Source organism: Lepisosteus oculatus, chromosome 3 (assembly GCF_040954835.1).
Source record: "Lepisosteus oculatus isolate fLepOcu1 chromosome 3, fLepOcu1.hap2, whole genome shotgun sequence".
Classification (NCBI taxonomy): domain Eukaryota; kingdom Metazoa; phylum Chordata; class Actinopteri; order Semionotiformes; family Lepisosteidae; genus Lepisosteus; species Lepisosteus oculatus.
Window position 1 is genome coordinate 8183022 of NC_090698.1, and position 12453 is coordinate 8195474.

At 49.8% G+C, this 12453-nt stretch overlaps 2 protein-coding genes and 1 long non-coding RNA gene across 3 annotated transcripts; all 3 read right to left on the bottom strand.

The window, feature by feature from the left end:
- Positions 1-5655: 5655 nt before the first annotated feature.
- Positions 5656-6851, bottom strand: LOC138237765 (zona pellucida sperm-binding protein 4-like). Its single transcript, XM_069187610.1, has 6 exons — positions 6770-6851; positions 6486-6675; positions 6251-6398; positions 6099-6174; positions 5893-6015; positions 5656-5812 (listed from the first exon to the last, which is right to left on the bottom strand). Exons 1-6 carry the CDS (start codon positions 6849-6851, stop codon positions 5676-5678), a joined length of 756 nt encoding a protein of 251 aa, XP_069043711.1. The 3' UTR covers positions 5656-5675.
- Positions 6852-6973: 122 nt separating this feature from the next.
- Positions 6974-7649, bottom strand: LOC138237825 (uncharacterized). The gene is made up of 3 exons (XR_011189141.1): positions 7407-7649; positions 7144-7331; positions 6974-7066 (listed from the first exon to the last, which is right to left on the bottom strand). It is a non-coding gene; the product is annotated as an uncharacterized lncRNA (long non-coding RNA).
- A 2464-nt stretch (positions 7650-10113) lies between these two features.
- Positions 10114-12175, bottom strand: LOC138237766 (zona pellucida sperm-binding protein 3-like). Its single transcript, XM_069187611.1, has 8 exons — positions 11787-12175; positions 11598-11716; positions 11419-11522; positions 11143-11320; positions 10944-11061; positions 10699-10828; positions 10316-10441; positions 10114-10229 (listed from the first exon to the last, which is right to left on the bottom strand). The coding sequence occupies exons 1-8, from the start codon at positions 12147-12149 to the stop codon at positions 10114-10116; spliced, it is 1254 nt and encodes a 417-aa protein (XP_069043712.1). The 5' UTR covers positions 12150-12175.
- Positions 12176-12453: the final 278 nt, after the last annotated feature.

The following is a 12453-nucleotide window of genomic DNA, read 5'->3' on the forward strand; positions in this document are numbered from 1 at the left end:
GACACGCTTTGTCCCAGCGAACATGTCAGACGCGCGCGGAGCGCAGACAACTGTTCTCACACCTTCCGATTCAGGAGTGAAAGAGGCGCCTGGCGTTGCTGCTCTTTACATTAGGGCTGCACGCATGCTTCTCTGTTAGCACTGCTTTCCTGAAGCTCTGGGGTTCTGGGTTCGATTCGTGGTGGGGTTTCTTCTGGAGGAGTTTGCAAGCTCTCCATTTTCACCCCACCGTCCAAATACTGTACGTGCTGTCACGGTGAACGGCCGGACTAACTCCCCCCCGCACGTCTGATGGTCCACTGTGTGTCGGCTTAGGAACCGGCTGGTCTCCACTTTCTGTTGGGCTCAGTGCTTTCAAGTTCTTTCATGTAGACGAGCTGTTGACAAATCCTACTAATTATTAGTTTTTCTTGTGAAACTCAACTGTGCATCGCCCATTTTTCTTGCTTAAGCCTGTATTTTACACCCAAAAGAAACATGGGTAGCGTCATAGGAATTGTGTAATACATCTATAGATTTTCTAACATTTTTATCCTGTACAATGTTGCAAGGGAAGCTGAAGCCTATCCCAGCAAGCAACAGGCCCAAAGTGGGGTACACCCAGGATGGGACACCAGTCTATTGCAGTGAATATTGGAAGGTAGTGTTGTTTTTTTTTAATGTATCAATAAAACAATGCATTTCTGATACAGTGGGGGTGTTACAGACGTATGCCTAGCTTTACTGTTTCATGTTTCCATGCTATGTTCCTGCTGTAATAGTGCGTCTTCCTGACTACATAGTTTTAAATCAGCACTGCTTCTACGAAAAACCAAGGGAAGGTGTTGAAAAAGTGGTTTTCAAGAGCTCTTCGATGTCAATCATGCGTCACATTTCCAGTTTTGATTTTCTTTCAGATATCTGCATGAGCATGTACTGTGTCCTCCAGAATTATTGGCACCCTTGGTAAAGATGAGCCAAAAAGGCTATGAAAAATGTCTTTGTTATTCATCAGCTTGATCTTACACTGAAAATATGAGAGAAATCGAACCTTTCGGTGAGGTAAAATTGTTCAAAGAAAAACAATCCTTTTAAAAAACAAACATTTTTCTCAAAAACACACGTGTCACAATTATTGGCACCCCTCCCTTTGCCAAGATAACAGCACTGAGTCTTCTCTTATAATGCTGGATGAGGTGGGAGAACACATACTGTATAAAGGGATCTGAGATCCTCGCTTGTGGACTCTCCTCTTCAGCTCACCCCACAGCTTGATTCTGTGGTCAGTGAACCATGTCTGTGTGGGTTTGGATCATTGTCCTGCTGGAAGATCCAACCACTACCCAGTCTTAGCCTCCTGGCAGAGCAGCCACATTTTGACCTAAACTCTCCTGGTATTTGATGGAGTCCATGATTCCATGATATATAAGAACTGTTCTGGGTTAGTTTGAGAAAAATACACCAAGTATCTCTGTTTCGCATCCATGCGCTTGAAAGAAAAACTTCTGAGATGGACTTCTGACTGCCTTTAAAGGGGAAATGGGAAATATTTCTCCAACAGAGCCACATTCGTCAACGATTGATTGAAAATGAATACCTCGCAAAAATCAAGTATTATGTCCTGGCTGAAAGGAATAGACACCAAGAGTAATGAGGCCAACTCCGACAGATCATGCACACCTGTTGAGATTGCGGAGGATTATACATCGGCCACCGACAAACTCTGCTGCTGAACCTGCTAGTGTTAGCAAGCGTCGGAAGATGGCTACAAGGCGGTACGATCCAAATGATCTAAATTTGGGATTTACTTTGGTCAGTGAACCATTTCTGTGTGGGTTTGGATCATTGTCCTGCTGGAAGATCCAACCACTACCCAGTCTTAGCCTCCTGGCAGAGCAGCCACATTTTGACCTAAAATCTCCTGGTATTTGATGGAGTCCATGATTCCATGTATCCATCCAATCTGTGGGGATGCAGATCTCCCGCAGACACAAAGAAGCAGTGGCAGGCTGGTTGCTGTGCCAATCAGCGCTCTCTGGCTCTGTGCCAGGCAGTGGTGCTGCTTGCGACGTGGTGGGAAAGATTTCTACTGAGATGCTCTAGCAGTGGGCTCTCTGAAGTCCGGCTAGTTAGTTCAGGCTTACTAGCAGAGTTTGTGCACAGGAGAAAAATGACTGCGGGTCCCAGCAGGTCAGGAAGAAGACCGGTCCGTGCCTGATGAAGCGCTAGTTCTGAATAGTGATTCAGCTGTCCACGAGGCTTGCTGCTGATGCTAACTTCGGGTGGATCCTTTGGTTACACGCTGGCAACCTCCGTCCTCGACTCTTAGAGCAAAGGAAAGTCCTGCACTCGGACACACTGGCCGTTACGTGGTGGTCCAGGCTGAGTCTGAGGATGCTCAGGTGGAGCCCTGAGGCTGAATGTCCAGCAGGCGCGCTGCGAGAATCTCCTGCGCTTCCCCAACTGTTCTGCCCTGCAAACCGTTCCCCAGGGGCTCCGTGTTGCCTCTTTTTACCTAGAGGAACTGCAGGTTGTTCATTGGTTCAACGTTTCATGGGCATCAGAGATCCACGTGAGGTTAACCTGCCCTACCAGTTCCTGATTGGCTGATGAGTAACCATGCCCTTAGGGTCGTAAACCAACTTTGAATCAGACTCTGTCTTGAAATCTCAGACTTTAAGGCGCCAGAGATGAACAGTTATTAAGTTTGCTGGAGAATATCAGGAATTGGGAGTTGCTCCTTATCAGGACACTCTATCAGCTAGAACAGTGGTTCTCAAACTCTGGTACGTGCCGCCAGGTGGTAAGCCATATGACCCTGGAACTGTGTTGTGTGCGCTGAAAAATCGGGACGGGTTTTCATATTTTCTATTTTAATACGTGTCCAATACGCAGCCTACGTACTTCGGTACAGCGCTCCGCTAATATTTAAGTGGACACAGAGTTATGATGTAATTCCATACCTCTCTATAGGAATGCATGCTATGAAGTAAGTGACCAATTGTATTTAAAAAAAGCTATCTCCACCGAATAGGGAGGTAGGAGAACGTGCGTGATCTTGGAACACGCCAATCTTGTAAGCATGGGAAAGCGTGATACATAACAGAAAAATATATAAGAATTGTTCTGGGTTAGTTTGAGAAAAATACATCAAGTTTCTCTGTTTCGCATCCATGCGCTTGAAAGAAAAACTTCTGAGATGGACTTCTGACTGCCTTTAAAGGGGAAATGGGAATTATTTCTCCAACAGCGCCACATTCGTCAACGATTGATTGAAAATGAATACCTCGCAAAAATCAAGTATTATGTCCTGGCTGAAAGGAATAGACACCAAGAGTAATGAGGCCAGCTCCGACAGATCATGCACACCTGTTGAGATTGAGGAGGATTATACATCGGCCACCGACAAACTCTGCTGCTGAACCTGCTAGTGTTAGCAAGCGTCGGAAGATGGCTACAAGGCGGTACGATCCAAATGATCTAAATTTGGGATTTACTTACACCGGGACAGAGGAAGACCCAAGACCACAGTGTGTCGTGTGCTGTGAGATTCTCAGCAATAAAAGCATGAAGCCAGCACTTTACTATGAAGCATGCGCTCTTGAAGGATAAGCCTGTTGATTTTTTTCAAAGGAAACTTAAAGATCTGAAGCAGCACAAGTCCACCATAACAAACAGTGCCACTCCAATTTCCAAAGCCCAAGAAGCATCTTACTACTCAAGCTTGCGGATCGCTAAAGCAGGTAAGCCCCACACTATCGGTGATGAACTTTGTTTACCATTGGTAAAAGAGCTGATACTTATTATGTGTGGAGAAAAAGTTGCTAAACAGCTCGACCTGGTGGCCCTTTCGAATGACACAGTCACTCGCAGAATTATTGATATGGCAGATGATGTCAAAAGTACGCTGATAGAGCGCGTTAAGATGAGCAGATTCTTTTCACTGCAATTAGATGAGTCTGTAGATGTCGTCAATTTGGCAAATTTGCTTGTTTACGTTAGATATGAGTTTGAGGGCATGTCGCATGAGGACTTTCTGTTCTGCAAGCCGCTACCATCAAGAACTACAGGAGAGCGCGTATTTCAGCTTCTGAATGAATTTATTGAAGAGAATGGCATTGACTGGAAAAAATGCATCGGAGTTTGTACAGACGGTGCTAGAGCGACGACAGGCAGACACAGCGGTGTTGTTGTACGAATTAGAAGAGGTTGCTCCAGACATGAAGTGGGCGCACTGCAGCATCCACCGCGAGGCCTTGGCCGCCAATAAAATGCCTGAGGATCTGAAATCCGTGTTAGACTCTGCTGTCAAAGTTGTGAATTTGATCAAAGCTCGACCAATGAATTCATGTCTGTTCAGTGTGCTTTGTAATGAAATGGGCGGCGAACATGTGCAGCTTTTCCTACATACCGAAGTGAGATGGTTATCAAGGGGCAGAGTGCTCACGAGGCTCCTTGAGCTGCACTCTGAGGTACAGATGTTTTTGCATGACCAGCAATCTCCCTTGGCAAGTCTATTTGATGATCCAGTGTGGCTGGTAAAATTGGCCTACCTGGCTGATATATTCTCATGTTTGAATGAGCTGAATCTGGGACTGCAGGGCTTCTCTTTAACAATTTTTGATGTGTCTGACAAGATCACTGCTATGAAGAGAAAGCTGCAACTGTTTGTTAACAAAATCAACACAGGCGATGCATCTGCTTTCCCAACTCTGGAGAACCACCTGCACACATATGGTGTGGAACTTGATGCTGCTGTTCGAGATGTGATTACATTGCACCTCTTCTCATTGAAAGAACAGTTCTCAGAGTATTTTCCAGTTGAGGCCACACCAGAGTGGATCAGGAACCCCTTTACTGTTGATGCCGAAAGAATACCCAAGAACCTCTCCTGTGCTGAGCAAGAGAAGTTGCTCGAGTCATCTGATGTCAGAATTGAAACGACAGTCACCGTTGCATTTCTGGATCCAAAGACGGAGTGAATACCCAGCCCTCTCATTCAAGGCTGTGCAATTTTTGATGCCTTTTGCTACTACCTACCTTTGTGAGAAAGGCTTCTCTGCAATCAAGACAAAGTACCACAGCAAAATGGATGCTGAGCCAGATCTGCAGTTGAAGCTCACTGCCCATCGTCCATGACATTGCAAGGCTTTGCTAAACTAAACAAGCTCACCCCTCTCACTGAAATGGTAAGTGCTCAGTGTTTGTGTTTCTATTTTTATTAGATGTGTATGTGAGAGTGTGCACATGCCCACATGTTGGTCATTGAGATTTGTGGTTCCTATGGGAAGATGACTTGGAGGCGGTACTTGGATGCTTTGGTTTGATCAGTGGTGGTACTTGGTCCAAAAAGTTTGAGAACCACGGAGCTAGAAAAACCTTACTTGTTAACCACATGGAATGGCCTCTCTGTATCAAGTACCACTGAGATGAAAGAGAGAGGGACTAGCAAGGGAGCAGAAAACTTAATTGCTGTATTTTAGTAAGCCTCGCCGCTACAACACCGATCAGCAAAATGTGGAAAGGGTGTCAAAAACCTAGACAGATGCACTTGTTCCCTGAAGAAAAACCCGGAAGCTAGAAGCTCACCAACACTAACATACCAGATGGAGGTATCGACACCACCACTATGATATTCACAAGGAACACACTAAAACAGTACTAAGCCACAATGAGTAGAGATCAGTGCAAAGCCTTTATTCACACTCCATGCACAGCTTGGCATTCTGGATCCAAGGTCTAGATCTCCACACAGCCACCAGCACCAGAGCAGAGACCACAAGCACAGTGGAGGCAGCAACTACCAGCAGCCCATAGCTCAGGAACTGGGGTGCTGTGGAGAGAAGAGCTTTAGTGAGGGGTCAGACACAGGGAACAGGATCAGACACTCAGCCTCCATCCCTCCTCCCTCACCTTCAGGATGGGAATCCAGCCGATCCAGAGCTGGAAGCTCAGACCCAACCAGGATCACTTCCCCACTGGACACCAGCGCAGTTTCTCTGGAGGAGTCCTGTGCCACTTGAGCAACAGCTCTTCCTGCAAGAGGACAGGACACCAGCATGAGGAAAGGATACACACAGCTGACTGGCGCACAACCGCCCTGTCCCCAGAGAACTCACTCCTCCTGCCACAGGTGGGCACACAGCGGTCAGTAGCGGTCGGCTGGCACACTGCTGCACTACAGTGGATGAACACCTGGAGAGAGCAGAGCAAGGGTCACTGCACAGCCCAGGACCAGCCACCACCTCCTTCCCCACAAGCTGCTCCCTACCTTCTCCTTCAGAGGAACCTGAGAGGCAGGATCCACAAAAGTGAACATCTGAATCATGAAGCGCTGGTAGTGCGTTGGGTACGGCAGCCCTGAGGAGCCACCCACAGGGATCAAGGTGGTCTGGTAGTTGTCACCTCCATAGGGACACCTGCAAGGACAGCAACAGGGAGGGTGAGCCCTGCCACAAGGGGACACTACTGAGACAAGCCAGTCAGAGCCACAGGAGTCAGGTTACCCAGCAACCAGAAGGCTCCAGCTGGGCTGGCTGAGAGGACTGGGAGTGGAAGTGGCCCAGCAGTCCCCCAGGGTCAGGACAATGTTGGGGTCAGCCCTGTTCAAGATGTGGACCTCCACATACACAGGATCCCGCAGCACCTTGGTCACAGGGTAGTCCAGGTCACTGTAGTAGGAGTCATACAGCTCTCCTGAGGATAAGAGCAGCAGTGGGGTTCAGCAGAAGCCCCATACACTCGGCTCACACAGCCCAAGACCTGACAGCTACCTCTTGCAATCCTGAGCTCCACACGGAGAGGTCCTGGAGACACTGCCGGAGGGGGTGGGGAGACCGTGTACACCACAGCCTGCACTGGAACAAGGTCATCGTCTGCATACCTGCACTGGAAGAACAGCCTGGAGAGAGAAGCAGGCAGTCATGGGATCCAGACGGGACCTGGCAAGACCAGAACACTCTGGGAAGCAGCAGCAGCTGCTCACTCACTTGTAGAAACTGTCCCTTGTGATGGAGCCAGCAGGTCCCCCAATCACAGCAAATGTTGAGGACATCATGTTCTCATACACCACAGCACCACCTTCAGCCTGGAAGATGGACACATGAACAAGGTCAGGAATCACTACAGCAGCAACATCCTCAGCTGAAGGATCAAGCCCCTCACCTTCATGCTGGTGCCACAGGCACTGACTGGGAACTGGAACATGGCAAAGCCAGCAGTGGTGCTAACAGGGCCACAGGGGGGACTCCTGCCCCCCTGCAGGCTGACTGAACCCAGGCTCAGCGGAGGGCTGGTGGCATTCTTGGACACGACCACCACAAACTGGCCATCCCTGGTGCACTGGACAGTCACTGGAGGAAAGCAAGAGCTGGTAAACCAAGCCTGTTAAGCTCATCATAGAAGACGCTCAAGATCCCAAAACCCACCTTCATTCCCATAGTAACAGCGATTTTGGCTGGTCAGATCAAAGCAGCAATTTTTAGCTTCACAGTCACTTTTACCGATAGTCAAGTTACCACATGCTATCTTATCACTGTCATTAACCAGGCACTTCTGAACCTGAGCTAAAGAACAATCCAACACCAACAAAAACAACACAAGGTGCAACCCCATCCTCCCTCTAATCATTGACTTCTCCATCGTGAAACTCGGCGAGGAGCTGCAGATAAGCGGCGCTCAGCTCCTGAAATACTCGCTGCGCCCTGATTGGCTGAGGGCGGCGATTGGAGGGCTGTAGGGCCGGAGCGCGCGCACGAGGATTTCGGACACTCAGAGGGTCGTCAGACTCAGCTGATTAATCACAGAGCGTCCTGTTCGACTGGAACGAGCTATCATGCGCGTTAGACCAAGGTCTCCGACTCAAAACTAAATATGTGTGGCGTCTATTGCTTCTTTTAGTGATGACCTCGTCTCACATGATCGTTTCGATCCCTGAATGACTTGTTGTGTTTAGCCAGACGTAGCTCACACGATGCGATGATTGCCGCTTCCCTCTTGTATTAGGCCACGTGAAATCCGACTGCCGCTAGCTCAGATTTTTGTTTTTCCACTTTTCTTTTTACTTTTAGCTAACTCGCTATTAGCGGGAGAGTGTGCAGTTTTGAAATGTTGTTCTGTATTTCCCTTTTTCACGTAGACTCTAGCATTGCAGATTTGAATGCGAAGGTATAAAAAGTAATCATGCTCCCTTTCCTTGTGGTTTTCGGTCTCTTTGCTTCATAATTTTCGCTCAAACACTACAACTACGAAATAGGCAATCAGATTGGTCAAACAGTTGGCGAATTTGTCGCGGCCAGTCCGTTTCGCTCCACTATGCACAGTAGCGAATGTGGGGCTCGTGCGGCAATAGCCAAGAGAATGCTCCTGGGTAGCGCACACGGTGCCTTTTTTTCTGTCGGTCAACACTCAGGGAAGAGACTTTTACAACCCATTCGACAAGAGTTAAACACACACAAGGGCAGTAAGATGTATGACATTCCATGCACAGATCCGAATGGATTTTTAGGCTATCGAAAGAAAGAAAAAGTAGCCCATTTCTTTTATGCCAAACATTCTTGCGATCGATCGGCTGGTCGATTACCCCCGATTTAAAGTGTCAATTTGTCTCGAACTTTCTTTCTATAATTAATTTATAATCTTCAGTTATACATTTTCTAGCCTGTGCAGGGGTCACATTTCGGCGTTTAGTTGAACGTTCATTTGAATATTAATTGAAAGACGCTTGATACAAACACTGCGTCCTTGCGTAAAGAATTAATCGTTTCGCTACTTTATCGACAACGCGTAGAAAACTCGGGGAGATGCAGGAGTACTTGAACAAATTCGTCCGTCGTTTTGGCGCGAATGTTTTCTTGAAAGACCGGTAGAAGCAGACACTCGGCGACCGTAACAGGGGGCAGGCGACTCCCCCGGACAGCAGAGAAGGTTAAAACCGACAGTTCACCGTTTTGTGCTAAAACGCCGGAAGAAAACAGGGTCCATAAAACCACTTTAATACCGGGTCTCTCCCCCTTGTGACCGATATAAAGCTGGATAATAAGATACGGGAGACACCATACGGCTACCGTTTGTGAATAATATTGCCAGCAGCCATATCACCCTGCAACTCACAACTGGCAACCCACTGAAGCTAAGCAGGTGTGAGCCTGGTCCGTACCTGGATGGGAGACCTCCTGGGAAAAACTAAGGTTGCTGCTGGAAGAGGTGTTAGTGGGGCCAGCAGGGGGCGCTCACCCTGCGGTCTGTGTGGGTCCTAATGCCCCAGTACAGTGACGGGGACACTATACTGTAAACAGGCGCCGTCCTTCGGATGAGACGTAAAACCGAGGTCCTGACTCTCTGTGGTCATTAAAAATCCCAGGGCGCTTCTCGAAAAGAGTAGGGGTGTAACCCCGGTGTCCTGGCCAAATTTCCCCCATCATGGCCTCCTAATAATCCCCTTCTATGAATTGGCTACATTACTCTGCTCTCCTCCCCACTGATAGCTGATGTGTGGTGAGCGTTCTGGCGCACTATGGCTGCCGTCGCATCATCCAGGTGGATGCTGCACATTGGTGGTGGTGGAGGGGAGTCCCCATTACCTGTAAAGCGCTTTGAGTGGAGTGTCCAGAAAAGCGCTATATAAGTGTAAGCAATTATTATTATAATATTCACTGCTCCTGGGAAGGGCAGGAACAATCGCTACCAGCACTGACGAGAATCTCGGTCCCTAGCGTCCCCATGTAGTTTCACAGAAACTCCTACATTTTAATCCCATATTCCATGGAACAAAGGGACAGTAAAGTCCTAAAATGCTCTCTGCAAGGATACTGTGGAGATGGCACAAGTGCTCCTGCACTAGTAGGACTCTCCTCCAGGCAAGCTTGAAAGGGCAGCTGTTCCCCCTGATTTGATGTCCCTGCTCTTCTGCCATTGAGCAGATACTAAGGAACAAGCCTGAGACTCCCACAGGAACAGCTGGTGTTCTTCCAAACCGCAGGTAGAGTCTGCTGGAGGAGCTGTAAGAAGAGTGGCCATAGCCTCAGACAGCACAGCATTCATACCCAACCCATACAGATCCCCCCTCCAGCACAGCAAGAAGCAGCTCATGACAAGAGACCCTTTGCAACCAGTTTATTGCTCATTCACATCAAGTCAGTTCATGGGTTTGTGTTGCTTCCTCCTGCGCAGGACTGTCCCCAGCAGAGCAGCACAGACCAGCCCCACCGCAGTCACCACACCAGCCAGGATCACAGCCTCCACAGGCAGGCCTGGAAAGAAAGCACAGAGGAGCCTCAGCAAGTGGGCACTGCCACGGAGAGGGGCCAGCCGACATGACAGCACCTCCTGCCAGTACCTGTGGACTTGCCCTCCTCTGCTCTTAGCTGGGAGCTCTGGCCTTCTGCCTCCACTGGCCTCTCAGCAACCTGCTCTTGCAGCACAAACACGGGACCAACAGTGGCATCAGCTTCCCACTCAGGAGCTGCAACAAGAGCAGGACAAGCCTGGCTGTAGACCACACTGCTTGACCCCCACTTTCCCGAGGAGATCCATGCCATGAGCGGCAGAGCAAGGGTGCCTTACCCCCTGTAGAAGCCAGGTCCCTCCTGCTCCTGCCACCCCAATACCTGGATCGTACACTTGGCACACAGCTCGAGTCACAGCAGCTGCAGACCTGGTCACTCCCATCCACTGATCTCCACCTACAGCAGGGACACAGGGTCAGAGCAGCTCCCTCACCTGAGCACCAGCTGGACACAGCAGCCCCCTGCCTCCTCACTGACCTGCTGCCCTCAGTGTAGCAGTCCTTGTTCAGGGAGTCCACACTCTGGGAAGCAGGAGTCACCTTCAGGTGGCAGGTGATGTAGATCTGCCAAGAGCACGAGTGGATCAAGCTACACCCAGGCCTCCATCTGGGGCTTGTAATGGAAATGCTGTTCCACAACCTTCACAAACCCATAAAAGCAGAAGGATCAAGTACTCACTGAGCTCCTGGCATCCTGATAGAACCTGAAGGCATCCAGCTTCATCTGCAGCTTGGTGTCCTGGGTTCTTGGCATGAACTGCGAGCTGGAGCCTGTGGATTTGGCGTCAGTCAGGCACCTGAAAGGAGAGAAGGCAGTGTAGAACTGGAGAGACGGCAGGTAGTATTCACTAGCTCAAGCCACCCGAGGTCACACCCACCCTTTGTTCTCAATGAAGGAGTAGCTGGGGGTGGAGGTCTGGTCAGGGACCAAGGTGGCCACGCAGCTGTCCACAAAGAGCCGAAGGGGCTGGTGGTTGGCCTGGGTGACGGAGGCTTCGATGTTCAGGACGTCCCCCAGGTAGAACACATTGGAGGACCTCTGGGAGCGCCAGTCATCTGGATGGGAAAGGAACCCCAATCTCAAGCACAGATCCCGTCGATCCAACTGCACTGGCTGTACAGTCACACCGTGCTTCATCTCAGGGGAGACCTACCACTCATGAGGCTCAGGGAGAAGTCCAGCAGATCCTCAGCAGACTTGGTGGAGGTGTAGGGGACCCAGGTGGGCTTCAGGGCATTGCTGCTCACATTGTGGAGCCTAGCACACAGGAGGCAGGTGTCAGCAGGGAGTCAAGCTCCAGGCAGGCAGCCCTGCTGCTCCTCCAGGACTCACCTCATGTACTGACACTCGATACCCACAACAGCGCCATTCGTTCTCACTATGGGGGTGTTGGCTAGCGGCTTCGGGGTGTAGTTGAGAGAGAAGCTGTACACCAGTTGCTCGTCCACAGTCTAGACAGATCACAGATCCAGTCACCCAACTGCCGAGAACCCGAAGCTGCCCAACGGCAGAACCACTTACACTCAGCACACTGCGACACGCCTGCAGCTCAGCCTCGAAGATCAGGAGCTGCGCCGCGGTGTCCTGCCGGGTGACCGCACAGTCTCCCAGGCTGAGATCCGAAGCGTTGATCAGCTGCCCGGTGCCGAACAGGTCTGTCTTGACCTGCACCACGATCGTACTCTCCCCGCACTGCGCCGACACAGCCCGGATAACCTGCTGCTTCTGCTGCCGTGGCAGCAGAGGCGAGTCCAGAAAGGCGACCCCCTTGCGCCTGATGCTGGATTGGACGTTAGCGCGGGCGCGCCATTGCGCAGCATCACACAGAACTGCGAGGAACAGCAAGGTCAACAGCCGAAAGGCGAGACCACTAGAAAACCACATCTTGAAATGAAAACAACTCGCAAAACCACGATACCTGCTGTTTGCGAGCTCCTTCTTTTTAAAGCCACCGAGACTTTCGCACGTGATGACGTTCAGGTTCGCAGAGTGAAGATTTTCACGAGGACCCGAACTCGGTCAGCTCACACGCAGGAGGACAGGATATGGAATCCACCCCGTGGAAAAGCCATTATAGTTCAAGTGAAGGAGGATCATGGAGACTCATTTCTCCTGAATAGACGGGTCATTGTTTACAGTGAATACTTACGGTTAAACACCGGGGTAAAGTTAGCTTGAAGTTCGAAAA

Bases quoted from the DNA above. Each gene is read 5' to 3' on its own strand.
- LOC138237766 (XM_069187611.1), bottom strand. From the start codon at position 12,149: ATGTGGTTTTCTAGTGGTCTCGCCTTTCGGCTGTTGACCTTGCTGTTC. The intron at 11,523-11,597 runs GTGAGTCCTGGA...CCTGTGTGCTAG, and splicing joins ATCGAGTGTCAGTACATGAG to GCTCCACAATGTGAGCAGCA. The intron at 10,829-10,943 runs GTGAGTACTTGA...TGCTCTTGGCAG, and splicing joins ATCAGGATGCCAGGAGCTCA to ATCTACATCACCTGCCACCT.
- LOC138237765 (XM_069187610.1), bottom strand. From the start codon at position 6,851: ATGACCTTGTTCCAGTGCAGGCTGTGGTGTACACGGTCTCCCCACCCC. The intron at 6,016-6,098 runs GTGAGTTCTCTG...GTCCTCTTGCAG, and splicing joins GCCCACCTGTGGCAGGAGGA to GAAGAGCTGTTGCTCAAGTG. The intron at 5,813-5,892 runs GTGAGGGAGGAG...TTCTCTCCACAG, and splicing joins GCTGGATTCCCATCCTGAAG to CACCCCAGTTCCTGAGCTAT.